Consider the following 13720-nt stretch of genomic DNA (forward strand, 5'->3'; position numbering starts at 1 on the left):
TGTGCTGGGTATTTTAAAGTGCTTTATGAATAAAATTGGATTGGAATTGGATTAAAATAAATAAATAAATTTTAAAAAATAACAAATCATGCAGTTTAAAAACAAGTAACTGGATTAACAAACGTAACAATGAATACAGATTTTAATCAGGCATTTTATAGGAGACCCTTTCCTGTTTTTCCTTGCTTAATTTGTTTTTACAGTTAATTGTTGCGTGTTGATGTTCTTTTACCTTTTCCATTCTGCCTTGCCTTTGATACTAGGGAAGTCCAACAGTAATACCTAAATACATATTGTGGCTAATGTACGCTTGGCGGTGGTTGTGCAATGAGGTGTGTTTTCGCCTCCCACGCGGTGTTTGCTGTAAGAGCTCGCATCGAATCTTTCCATTACAATCAAGTTTCGTTTTAACACTGACATCAAACTGCAGACTAAGAGCTGCGTGATGGCCACGGCCGCGATCAACTCCTTACTGAACTACAAAACAGAAAAATACATTGATACAAAAAATAAGGCAGTCGGAGTGTTGCACAGACTTTTTCAGTTATCTGTCATTGGTTACATAATAGGGTAAGTGCATTATTGCCACGTATAATTTCCTGCACTGTACATGTTATTACTTAACGGGTTAACTTAAAATAAGTCACTGAACAAATATAATAACATTTGGGCTTTGTCTCTAGCATATCGTTTGGTAAACAGAATAAAACAAACAAACAAAAAATATTAATTTTTGAATGAGCGGTTCCTTTATTGTATTGAATAGTAGACTATTCGCACGTTACACGCTTATTTTATACTTTAAAGAAGTAAGCAAAATTAAAAAATAAAATGCTTAAAATGCTCAAAATGCGTTTGAGCAAATACCACATGAACGTTTCTCTTTCGCTGTTTTGTTTTTTGTTTTTGCCCGAACCTATGCGCACTTGTGGCATGCGGTTCAGCGTCTCGCTTTACCCGACACAATTCAAAAAAGTGTTGCCTGGGACACAACAGGGGCGGAAAACGGAACACAAGGGGTCTATTCCTGGCTTACCGATGACAGCCGAAAACCGCACACAGTAATCTTTAGGGGTCATGTGGGTAGAATGTAGAGAACTGTGCATATAAGTCTGCACAAAACAATTTTTACACAACACTTATCTTTATAACTGAGTTTAAATGTTTTGGTGTGTGAAAATGCGTCAGATTATATTAGGTTTATGACGTGCAGTGTTTGAACCACGATCTGTTAGGATTCCTTTAATGTTGTTATAGTGGGAGGAAAAGGGGGGCTACCCACTCATTCATGGGGGGAGGGGGGGGGCTTTAATCCAAACTTTGTTTATATTAATAGTGGAGGCTTTGATGTTGCTTTTATCCCTTAGCAAAATTAGAAAAATGGGTTAGACCAATTTCACAGCTAAGATATTAGGTTACTGCCAATGCACACTGTTACTGTGGTCTTACCTCAAATAAAGAAGAATATGAAAAGCACACAAATGTGACTAAGAAATCATTTGGCTATGAGCTGCTGTTAATATCAGATGTGACACAGTGTTAATGAGGACAGCTGAACACAATGAAACAGCAGGTCCTTCTCCAAATGATGTGACACAAGGTGAGATCGTTTAGTGGCAACTAAAAAGTATTATTAGGAATCATTTTTGAGGATTGCAAATGTGGGGAGGTTTCAAACTGTGCAGACTTTGTGGAAAACCTTTATCATTGATTTTCATTGAACATGGCATATGAACTGCTCATTACTGGCCACCCCAACAATACCCACTGATTGTCATGTACAGCCGCTGGCTAACTTATTCCTTTAAAACATTCGTCAGAGATGTGGGTCAACATGGAAGAGGGTCGCTGAGACTGCTTGTATATTGTCACAGTTTGCTGATTTGGGAGACTGTTTTGAGTGTGATGTAAATACAGAACACAGGCAGGGGTTTAGCAACAAAACAATCTGCTTTATTTGGCTGTTGTAAAAAGTCCAAAAGGCAAAACAGAACCCTAAGAGAAGAAACTAAACTGAGGCATGGGAACAAACTGGGACCAGGAGACTGATGGGACAGATGACACAGGAAGATGGCATTTTCTATAAACACAGAAGGGCAATCGGGGAAGTAGATATAGTTGAACTAAATCACGGAGGATGTGAGAAGGCGAAGCAAAACTAAATGAAAAGCACAAGGGACAATTAACTATCAAAATAAAGCAGAAAGTGAGAAGCGATAATTAAACTACACCAAGTCCATTGCTCTGGAAAATAGCTACAATCTCAGAGCCAGTAGCTGGCCGTGGTTTAAAGTGCCCCTTGCAAACACAGAGTCAGGAAACATTCGGAAAGTCCTCTGAACGATCTCATTGTCTCACAGCACGTCCTCTGAGAACCACTGGTCCCTCATTCAATAAGCCCAAATTTTACTTGAGGTTAGTATTTGTAAGCTTTCAGTATAACCTCCTATCTGCTAAATATGCTAAAGTATTTTATTCTGCCTATGCGAACAATGTAAATCGCAGTGTGGACTAAACCATTTTGGTTCTTTTTAAGAGATGAAAGGACCCCTGAGCCTCCACAATATGTTGAAATCAAAGTTCAGTCACACAGCCAGTTCATTTGGGCAATTTACTTATGGATTGTTCTCTGACAATGACAATAAATAAATAAATACAAATACAAATACAATTAATTAATTAATAATAATAAAAATGTAAACAAAAAACAAACTCTTCATTCCAGGCCTTGCAAGGTTAGAGAGTCCCACTAAGCCAACCACTTTGATACACCTGACTAGCAGTATCACCCCTCACTGCATACTGTATGTCACAAAAGACAGTTGAAAAAGGCAAAAACATATAAAATATTTGCACAAGGTTTGCACCAAAGCTTTTACCAAAGACCTGCGAGAACACTGGGTAGTTCTGCTTTGATTTAAAGGTGGGTTTTCATAGTCAAGCAAGGCTACCAGGAGATAGATGATGCCATCCAGAGTTCTGTCATAACTAAAGTGAAGGGAACTGCGGTGACCAACACCAGTGAATCTGGTCTGCATGTGTGGGGACCTGAGGAGTATGTCATCCCCCCACAGGTGAGAACACTTTTAATATTTCAGACTAGATTAAAGCCATGCACTGCTGATGAGACTTTGACATTTTGTCTGTTATTTTCTTTTTGTCATTCAGGGTGAAGATGTTCTGTTTGTTGTAACCAGCTTCTTAGAGACACCAAACCAGAAGATGGGTTACTGTGCTGAGGTGAGAACATTTTGTTTTCACTTTAAATCACTGACTGGGCATGATAGACCACAGTGATGGTATTTCTAACTTTAACTAAGAGGTGTTTTCATTGTTTTTAGATTTGATGAATGGCAGCGGTGATGATCAGGTCGTTGTCTCAGTTTTAATTGCTGGTCATTCTACAGACTCATTTGCCATCAAATAAAACAATTCTTCTAACATTCCCTTGTTTTACTGACAACGGAAATATTGCCTCTCCTGTTGATTTCTCTTTCACTTTAACCTTTCACCTGCCAGCCCAATTTTTCTATCATGCACCACACCACAGACAGTTTCCTCTTGCAAGTACAGGTTAGATAGAGTGTGTCATACTGTGTTGCAAGTAAATGATGTTAACTCTAAGGAGAGTATCCACTATTTATTTAGGGGATTTGTTTCATTTTGTCTGTTACTTACAGGAAAAAACTTTTTCTCAATAAGTGATTACATGAGATAGGTAACACCATAAAGTGCCAGAATGTGGAAGAATGATATTTTATGAAACTACTTTATCACTCTGCATGTGAATAAAACAGACTGGGGAGGCTTCCTCCAGTGCTTCATGGCCCACCTGACAATAGCGTGATGTGTTTAAAGTTATACACATTGGCTTGTGGCTGACCTGTAATTCCTCTCCTGCATGGTAACATATTGTTTGCACGGTAGCAGAGAAGTGTTTTCCTCACAGCTCTTAACCCATTTTGTCACCTCCATCATCATCATATGAGTGTGTATGTGTGTCAGTATTCATGATTTATTTTCAGCTCACAATATACAGTATGTAAACCCAGAAGACTCTCTGGGTTGCCTGCCTGATAGCCATCAGCTAAGAAGAAGAGCCAAACAAACAGCCATAAAAATGTGCTCTTATAAATATTGACCAAAACCGAGAGCAGGGTCTGACACTTGCAGGGGAGCCTTTTGGTATCATGCAGCATGTGCCATTTTTAACGGTTGAGTTCTAGTAAAATAGAAAAAGCACAGACATGCATCCATTTAACACCCTTGGCTTCATTTAACTTTCATATTCACCATGTTGCTAGAATACAGAAATCTTCTATTTTAGATTAAGATATTCTTGGATGCTAACAAGTTCTGACTGCTTTAAATATACTGAAATTTACTTTTTGTGTTATATTTGTAAATTCTGACTTTGTATCCCTTATTTTTGACTTACATTTACATATGGGGGCAAAAAAGTATTTAGTCAGCCACCGATTGTGCAAGTTCCCCCACCTAAAATGATGACAGAGGTCAGTAATTTGCACCAGAGGTACACTTCAACTGTGAGAGACAGAATGTGAAAAAAAAATCCATGAATCCACATGGTAGGATTTGTAAAGAATTTATTCGTAAATCAGGGTGGAAAATAAGTATTTGGTCAATAACAAAAATACAACTCAATACTTTGTAACATAACCTTTGTTGGCAATAACAGAGGTCAAACGTTTACTATAGGTCTTTACCAGGTTTGCACACACAGTAGCTGGTATTTTGGCCCATTCCTCCATGCAGATCTTCTCGAGAGCAGTGATGTTTTGGGGCTGTCGCCGAGCAACACGGACTTTCAACTCCCGCCACAGATTTTCTATGGGGTTGAGGTCTGGAGACTGGCTAGGCCACTCCAGGACTTTCAAATGCTTCTTACGGAGCCACTCCTTTGTTGCCCGGGCGGTGTGTTTTGGATCATTGTCATGTTGGAAGACCCAGCCTCGTTTCATCTTCAAAGTTCTCACTGATGGAAGGAGGTTTTGGCTCAAAATCTCACGATACATGGCCCCATTCATTCTGTCCTTAACACGGATCAGTCGTCCTGTCCCCTTGGCAGAAAAACAGCCCCATAGCATGATGTTTCCACCCCCATGCTTCACAGTAGGTATGGTGTTCTTGGGATGCAACTCAGTATTCTTCTTCCTCCAAACACGACGAGTTGAGTTTATACCAAAAAGTTCTACTTTGGTTTCATCTGACCACATGACATTCTCCCAATCCTCTGCTGTATCATCCATGTGCTCTCTGGCAAACTTCAGACGGGCCTGGACATGCACTGGCTTCAGCAGCGGAACACGTCTGGCACTGCGGGATTTGATTCCCTGCCGTTGTAGTGTGTTACTGATGGTGACCTTTGTTACTTTGGTCCCAGCTCTCTGCAGGTCATTCACCAGGTCCCCCCGTGTGGTTCTGGGATCTTTGCTCACCGTTCTCATGATCATTTTGACCCCACGGGATGAGATCTTGCGTGGAGCCCCAGATCGAGGGAGATTATCAGTGGTCTTGTATGTCTTCCATTTTCTGATGATTGCTCCCACAGTTGATTTTTTCACACCAAGCTGCTTGCCTATTGTAGATTCACTCTTCCCAGTCTGGTGCAGGTCTACAATACTTTTCCTGGTGTCCTTCGAAAGCTCTTTGGTCTTGGCCATGGCGGAGTTTGGAGTCTGACTGTTTGAGGCTGTGGACAGGTGTCTTTTATACAGATGATGAGTTCAAACAGGTGCCATTCATACAGGTAACAAGTGGGGGACAGAAAAGCTTCTTACAGAAGACGTTACAGGTCTGTGAGAGCCAGAGATTTTCCTTGTTTGAGGTGACCAAATACTTATTTTCCACCCTGATTTACGAATAAATTCTTTACAAATCCTACCATGTGATTCATGGATTTTTTTTCACATTCTGTCTCTCACAGTTGAAGTGTACCTCTGGTGCAAATTACTGACCTCTGTCATCATTTTAAGTGGGGGAACTTGCACAATCGGTGGCTGACTAAATACTTTTTTGCCCCACTGTATTTATCATTTAGTTCGATATACTATATCACACTTGGTTCTGTGTTGTGTTTTTTTTTTTTTTTACATTGCCTCTGTCCTTTTTTTGTTCTCAGAGCCACAAAGTGCTTAATGGCCACTGTAGTGTTGACGAGGACTGTAAAAAGGGAAAGATGGTGGAGTCTGGTCATGGTGAGAAAGAAACATCCTGATATTAAATCAGTATTGTGAAACATGTCTGAATCAGAAACTCTTTTCACATGATCATTTAGATGTTTTTAAACAGGTTTTTTTTTTTGTCTGTTGTCTAAAGGAGTCATGAGCGGCAAATGCATAAGAAACAATGAAAACTCCAATGGGACCTGTGAAATCTTTGGCTGGTGTCCAACTGAAGAAAACGTCGAATCACAGTGAGGACAAATTTGAAATGACCAATCCTCCTTTCTCTCTGCACTAACATGCACAAACATTCAGGCAAATCATGTGTAGTTGCCATTTATCGGGTCAGCACAACAGGTTTGGCACTAAATCTAAACTAAGGATGTCCTACACTGAGACACTCAGCTTCATGACCCAGTCTTATAATAGTATTGTATCAGCTCACATTAAACAGCACTGGGTCATAGATGGGTTCATTTCCCACTCAGCAATTCAATCACAATCCCTCTCTATCTGCTACAGGAAGGTTTGACTTTGATTTGTTTTTATTGTTGTCTTATACATTTATTCACAAAAATTTATATTTACTTAACATTTTGTTTTCACAGAAAGCCTTTGCTCAAAAATGCTGAAAACTTCACCATCTACATCAAGAATTTCATCCAGTTTCCTAAATTCTCATTTTCAAAGTAAGTCCTCTTTAACATTTACAACAATATCTCCTTGTACTTGCTGACTAGCTGGATATTGCTGTGTGCAATAAGCAGTTCACATCCATAAATATGTGTTTTTCTTAACTCTGAGGTCCAACATCCTCAAAACAACTGATCAATCCTACTTGAAGAAATGCAGATATGATGAGAAGCAATACCCCTACTGCCCCATCTTTCGCCTGGGAGACATTACGAGAAGAGCTGGATGCAACTTCCAAGACATGGCTACACTTGTTAGTATTACATTGTATTTTCTCAAGATTGTGTTAATGTGATATAACCTCAAATGTTACTTTCTAACACACATAGAGTTTATACCCCAAAATAATTATGATGACTGAATCCATGACTTAAAGGTTTTTTTTAGTTACTGTTATTAGTCATGACCTTTGCTCATTGTTCTTGGGAGAAATTGTGAGACAACCGAAACATGTCCCACTGAACAAAGTTTCTCATGTTTCTTACTTCATTAGGTACAACTGTTCAATTGTCCCAAATCATTCCACTTAATGATTTGGGATTTGGGATGGGCAGCACGGTGGCACGGTGGTTAGCACTGTTGCCGCACAGCAAGAAGGTCCTGAGTTCAATTCCACCATCAGGCCGGGGTCTTTCTGTGTGGAGTTTGCATGTTCTCCCCGTGTTTGCGTGGGTTCTCTCCGGGTACTCCGGCTTCCTCCCACCGTCCAAAGACATGCAGCTTGTGGGGATAGGTTAATTGATTAATCCAAATTGTCACTAGGTGTGAATGTGCGAGTGAATGTGAGTGTGAATGGTTGTCTGTCCCTGTGTGTTGCCCTGCGACAGACTGGCGACCTGTCCAGGGTGTACCCCGCCTTTCGCCCTATGACAGCTGGGATAGGCTCCAGCGCCCCCCGCGACCCTGAAAAGGATAAGCGGAAGCGAATGGATGGATGGATGGATTTGGGATCATTAAGTGGAATATCTAATCAGCCAATTACAATGCACCAAGTCAATCCATTTAGGAATTAAGACATGATCAAGATTACTTTCTGTAGTTCTATTCCTTGATAGCCACAGTGTACCCATTTTCTGACAGCTTCTTCCAGCAGGATAACGCACCATGTCACAAAACTCTGACAAAACCTGATCTCAAACTGTTTTTGAACATGGCAATGAGCTCACTTAACTATAATGGCCTCCAGTCACAAGAGCTAACAGAGAACCTGTGGAATGTGGTGAAATGGGAAATTAATTCCCTTGATGTGCAGCTGTGTGGTTCTGTCATGTCATGTGGACTGTTCTCTGTGGAATGTTCAGTGCCATGAAGAATTAGTTCTTTGTGTTCTGAAGGATTAAAGGGGTCTGATCTGGTACTAGCAGGATGTAGCTAATGTTTAACAAATGTTTTCTATACAGCTGTGAATGAACGCAGGTAAAACACCACTAATGGAATGCATACAAGTATCCAAATTTGAATACATGTATAAAAATAAAAATCTTAGAATAAGCATGTTTTGGCTGTTTTGTTAGGGTGGCGCTATTGGCATTGTGATACAGTGGGACTGTGACCTTGACAAAGGCACCTCTCACTGTAATCCAGAGTACCAGTTCACTCGCCTGGATGCCACTGTCTCCAACAAGAGCATCGCAACAGGATTTAACTTCAGGTGAGGCTCACTGCAGAGCATCTTTGTTGGCATGGTGCACAGACATGTAATCATCTTTACAACTTATGAAAGGAATACAGAACCATAACCATACCTAAAGGTTATTTATGTTTATCTTTATTTTATTTTTTATATTTTTGTTTTCTTCTCTAACAGACATGCAAGATACTTTAAAAATGCTACTGGTGAAAGCTATCGATCTCTATACAAAGTTTATGGCATACGATTTCATATCCTGATATATGGGAAGGTATGTACAATGCATCAGTGACAGAATGAATGCATAAATGTTGCCAATGCATTACAATAAGATAATTTATGTAATAAAGCCAATACATATAACACCAATGCAAAAATACCATTATTATTATTAGTAGTAGTATCCTCTCTTCTTAGGAGAGGGGTTATTAGGAATGATTTGACAATTAGACAGAATACAGTAATTAAGGGCATAAACTGCAAGAACGTGGAACATAAAATCAGACTTTATGCGGATGATGTGTTACTTTTTCTCCAAAACTCACAAACCAATATCTCTGGGGTGATTGAATTGATAAACTCTTTTGCAAGAATATCAGATTACTCAATTAACTGGTCAAAATCTACAGTCCTTCTGATTAATTGCTCCTTCCATAATTTTTCTTCTACACCACTGCAAACTGGAAATATAAAATATTTAGGTATTAATGTTTCTCCCAAGCTTGCATATCTAACCAAATTAAGCCATATCCCACTTTTAAAGACAGTAGAAGGCGACCTGGCTAGATGGAAATGTCTACCCATATCACTCATGGGAAGGGTTGCCGCTATAAAAATGATGGTCTTACCAAAAATAAATTATTCATTCTCAATGATCCCAACTAAACCACCATAAGATTGGTTCAGATCTCTAGATTCATATATGTCCAAATTCCTTTGGAAAGATAAACCCCCATGTATAGGCTTAAAAAAACAATACAAAGAACCAAGGATAAAGGAGGATTAGAACTACCTAACTTTCAGCACTACTTCTTAGCCAACAGGCTTCAATTTATCTCAGGATGGCTAAAACACACCCTCTTAGATGAACCTTGGCTAGATGTAGAACACGTACTTTGCAATAATCTAGAGATTTCAGATCTACCATTTATCAGGTCAAACATCCAACGACATGAATGCTTTAAAAGCATCAACATCAGCTCTTCTCTGACAGCATGGTGGGAGTTTCTAAAATTGACGGCGTCTTCATTAATCCCATGCAAACGCACACCTATCTGGAACAACCCTGACATGTTACAAAACAATATGATAAACTTTCCAGATTGGAGTAGTAAAGGAATCAAATATTTAGAACATATATTAGAAGGAACAGAATTTATTCCATTTGACAGACTAGTTACACAATATGGGATCAACAAGAAAAGATTTTTAGAATATAAACAAATTAAATCCATAGTAAAAAAAAGAAATTTAAACCGGGTCAAGTTGAACTACAAACACCATCGAGTGTGGTACAATTTCTTACTCGTAAAACCCCAAAATTACTCTCCAAAATATACAGAATGCTTTCTAAAACAGATGAATCAATATCACTTCCTATTGCAAAATGGGAAGCGGATTTATCAGTTAACTTAACTTTTTTCACTGCCCTATGCATTGCCAAGAAAACAGTCCTCATGAACGGGAAAAATAAAAAATAATCTTAATTCTAACCAATATAGAAATTATCTAATAGATACAGCCTCTGCCACCACATCAGATCAATTGCTCTGGGCTCCTTTGATCAGCTCCATCACCTAGTGGCGGTGGGGGGTTATAGTTTGGTCCCACCTTCGCTGTTGTGATTGGGGGTAGAGACAGGCTTGGGGCGTCGGGGGATTCCCCAGGGGCGTCTTCCTTGGAGGGCTCAACCTGGGGTTGCGGTCATGTCCTGTTAAGGGCTCTCTTGGCTCTTAGGTGATGGTTTCCTCGTGGCTGCATGCAGCGGGGCTAGGGGAGGGTCTGTGCTGATGGACGTGGGTTACTGACCTGGTAGCCTGGCTGCCCCTGGGTGGGTCCGGGTCGGGTGTGGGGTTCTGAGGGTGCTCCGTCTCCGGGCTGGGGCCCTGGCTGGGCCTTGGGTCCTGGTTGGTATGTTGCCGGGGTTGCGGGTGGGTGGGTGTATGGGGGCTCAGCCCTGGCGCAGGGTGCCGCCAGTACATCGAGCCACCTGAGGGGCTCTTCAACTGGTGGGGGAGGCTGTTATATCTTGCAGGAGGTCTCCTCTCTCCAGGAACTCACTCTGCAGATGGGGGAGATACAGGAGATACAGGAGAAAAACTCAGCCTGGGTGTCTATTGTCTTGTGTAGTCTGGAAGATGAGTGGATGACGGGGTGGGTGCAGTTTTCTCTGTGGTGGGGTCAGGTGGGCTGTCCTCTTTCTTTGCCTTTAGACAATAATTCTGATGGCAAAAGAACCAAACGGGACTGGTAAAAAAAAAAAGAAAAGAAAAAAGGAATGATTTGAAAAGAGCACTGCAGTCTTTGCTCTTTGAACAAAAATAAATTGTAATAAACTCCTATTTAAAAACATCTCTTGGGTTTCTGATCTCCTCCACAGGCTGGAAAGTTTGCCATAGTCCCCTTGGTCGTCAATATTGGTTCAGGACTGGCTGTGATGGGAGCTGTGAGTATCATTAATAATTAAATCAACATGATATTAAATGAATTGAACAGCATTTTTTTTACATACATATCACAGAATTGAATAAAATTCTTTTCAACAGGGAACCTTCTTCTGCGACATTGTCCTCCTTTATTTAACTACGGGGAAGAAGTCTTACAAAGACCAGAAGTTTGAAGTCCTAAAGTATGAAAAGCAACACACGAGTACGGATGTAGACATTTCTTAGGTTTTTTTCCATATTGAAAGGACCACAGTATGTGTGTATAGAGAATAATGAGCTAAAATAACTTCACATTAGATTTTTTAAAATACATATATTTAATGTGATATATAATTTGAATAGTTTGATTGATTTAATAATTGAGTCCAATAACATATGCTATTTAAAATCAAGACATAAGCTTGTGTTTTGGGGTTAATTAAAAGCTATTATGGTCCTCACAGGACATAAAACATGCTTAACCTTAAACATTTCCAGGAGTTATACTGAGCCCTACAACACTGATAATCACTTTATTACAAGTTCCCAATTTCATTTGTAGTGAGGTGTTTTCATTGTGGTTTATTACTTGTTATTAATAAAAAGATCCTACATCATTCATTATTATCTAACTATTGAAGTAATACAGTTTTTACAAATTTTCAGTCAGGAAAAAGTGAAGAAAGGTGAAAACGTCCAGGAAACATGCAGTAATGGGCTGTCAGAGGGGTATGTTTCTGCTCTCATTTGTCTTTAAAGACTGTATTGTTGCGTGTGCATGTGTGTTTGTGTGGATTTTGATTTCTAGTTAAGGATATATGTTCATGTATGACTAAAAAAATGCATTTCTGGTGTGATCTGTGGTTAATTTACGCTTCTTTACTATTTGTTACAACAGGTCTCTGATCTGCAGAAACTGTGCCATGAAAGATATGAAGAACAAAATGGAAAAGGACAATCAAAATAGTGTAACATATCAACTATTAAGTGTTCAAAGGTCATGTCCTAACCTCATTTCACAAGTTTAGCCATAAAATATTTTAGCATTATTATGAAGAACATAAACCAAGTTTACTGAACTTACTGAACTTTTATCTGTTTACTTTCATGACTGTGACTTTTTTTTTCTTTTAACACTATTCAGTTCAATTTAGAGTTATTTATGTAACCCCACTTCACAATAACAGTCACCTCACGGTGCTTTATGCTACGTCCACACTAGCCCGGATAAATTTAAAAATGGCATTTTCGTCTGAAAATGCTCCATGTCCACACTATCGTTTTCAGTTGTTTTCACAGAGTTGTGTGCCCTCATTGAAACGGCCAAAAATTCCAGTCCTGTGCATACATGAAACGCAGGACTCATTTCTATCTGCCATTTATTTACTTACTTTGGATTAATAGTCCAGCCTACAAAAAATGTAAGCATGAACTATATTTTCAGCATCACTCCTATATAGGAAAGTTTCCATTTAAGAGATACTGTGTAGATGAAAGAAATCAGTGCTACATTTTTATTTAAATTGACTAACGATGTATAAGCATGTATAATGTAAAAATTACTGATACAAGCACAGACCCCTGTGGAACTCCATGAATGTGTGATGAATAGTAGAATGTCCAAGCGTCATGGAGGGCTTTTGTTTTAGTAGAGTAACAAACAATTTGCAGTGAGCATGTACCACTATAACCAACCAGATCAACCTCTGTGGGAGCAAAGTTTAGGTGGCTGCTTTGTATTTTGTTCGCACATCCCACTGAAGAGCATAACAAAGGAGGAAGCACTTCTTTAAATTTGATTACATCACTTCAGAAAGACATCTAGTGTTTTCCAGTGCTGTGCTGTGTTCTTTAGAAATACTGTTAAATGTTCATTGTATGTTTTAGTTTAAGTACCCTGAAGCAGCCGTTGTTCTGTTTTGGTATTATATAGGTTAAACTGAATTTATTTCAACTGAACTGAATTGAAGTGAATTGAACAAGAGCTTCAGAGAGCACAAATCCCCACAAAAAGAAAGTGGTCATACGAAAACTTTAGTAATTTATGTCGTTTCTGTTGCGTCACGCTGGTGCTGGGCTGGTTTTATTATAAAATGCTACATCAGCCTGCTTTTATAACAACACACTGATCCCTGATCTTTGACCTTGAAACAATATATACTATAATTTTTCTGGGTCAACTATGACCTTGGGTACTAACAGTGAAGGTCAAGGTCAAATGCTTAGCCAACCTAGCTACACATGAAGTTTTAAGAAAAATTGTTTGTAATATCTGAACTGAGCAAAAAAAGAAAAAGAAAGAGAAAGTCTGCAGTCATTATTTAAAACATTGTGGATATATCTTGCTTTTTCCATATACAGCATGGTTCCAGCCCAGTTTTTCCTACGTTTGTGTACTTTCTGTCTGTGTTGGTGTTTTTAGATTGATGTCGTGCTTTGCCGTGATCGAATTGGAGAGTGAGCAGGGCTAGCGCTGCCCTTCAGTGTCTGTGTTCGCGACACATGCGTACACACACCTGTCTTTTAGACTGACTCATGTTGTCCGGAGGCCATGCATGCGAGGTAGC

General features: G+C 39.4%; 1 protein-coding gene across 1 annotated transcript; it reads left to right on the forward strand.

Moving 5' to 3' along the window:
- Positions 1-419: 419 nt before the first annotated feature.
- On the forward strand, positions 420-13466 carry LOC106632693 (P2X purinoceptor 5). The gene is made up of 13 exons (XM_042222531.1): positions 420-570; positions 2924-3074; positions 3169-3240; positions 6143-6218; positions 6340-6436; positions 6794-6874; positions 6990-7131; positions 8393-8529; positions 8686-8779; positions 11108-11173; positions 11274-11356; positions 11820-11882; positions 12052-13466. Exons 1-13 carry the CDS (start codon positions 446-448, stop codon positions 12179-12181), a joined length of 1317 nt encoding a protein of 438 aa, XP_042078465.1. The 5' UTR covers positions 420-445; the 3' UTR covers positions 12182-13466.
- The last annotated feature ends 254 nt before the right edge of the window (positions 13467-13720 follow it).

This window comes from Haplochromis burtoni, unplaced genomic scaffold, assembly GCF_018398535.1.
Source record: "Haplochromis burtoni strain Fernald_Lab_line unplaced genomic scaffold, NCSU_Asbu1 Contig_88, whole genome shotgun sequence".
Lineage (NCBI taxonomy): Eukaryota > Metazoa > Chordata > Actinopteri > Cichliformes > Cichlidae > Haplochromis > Haplochromis burtoni.

Bases quoted from the DNA above. Each gene is read 5' to 3' on its own strand.
- LOC106632693 (XM_042222531.1), top strand. From the start codon at position 446: ATGGCCACGGCCGCGATCAACTCCTTACTGAACTACAAAACAGAAAAA. The intron at 571-2,923 runs GTAAGTGCATTA...TTTGATTTAAAG, and splicing joins GTCATTGGTTACATAATAGG to GTGGGTTTTCATAGTCAAGC. The intron at 11,357-11,819 runs GTATGAAAAGCA...ACAAATTTTCAG, and splicing joins CAGAAGTTTGAAGTCCTAAA to TCAGGAAAAAGTGAAGAAAG.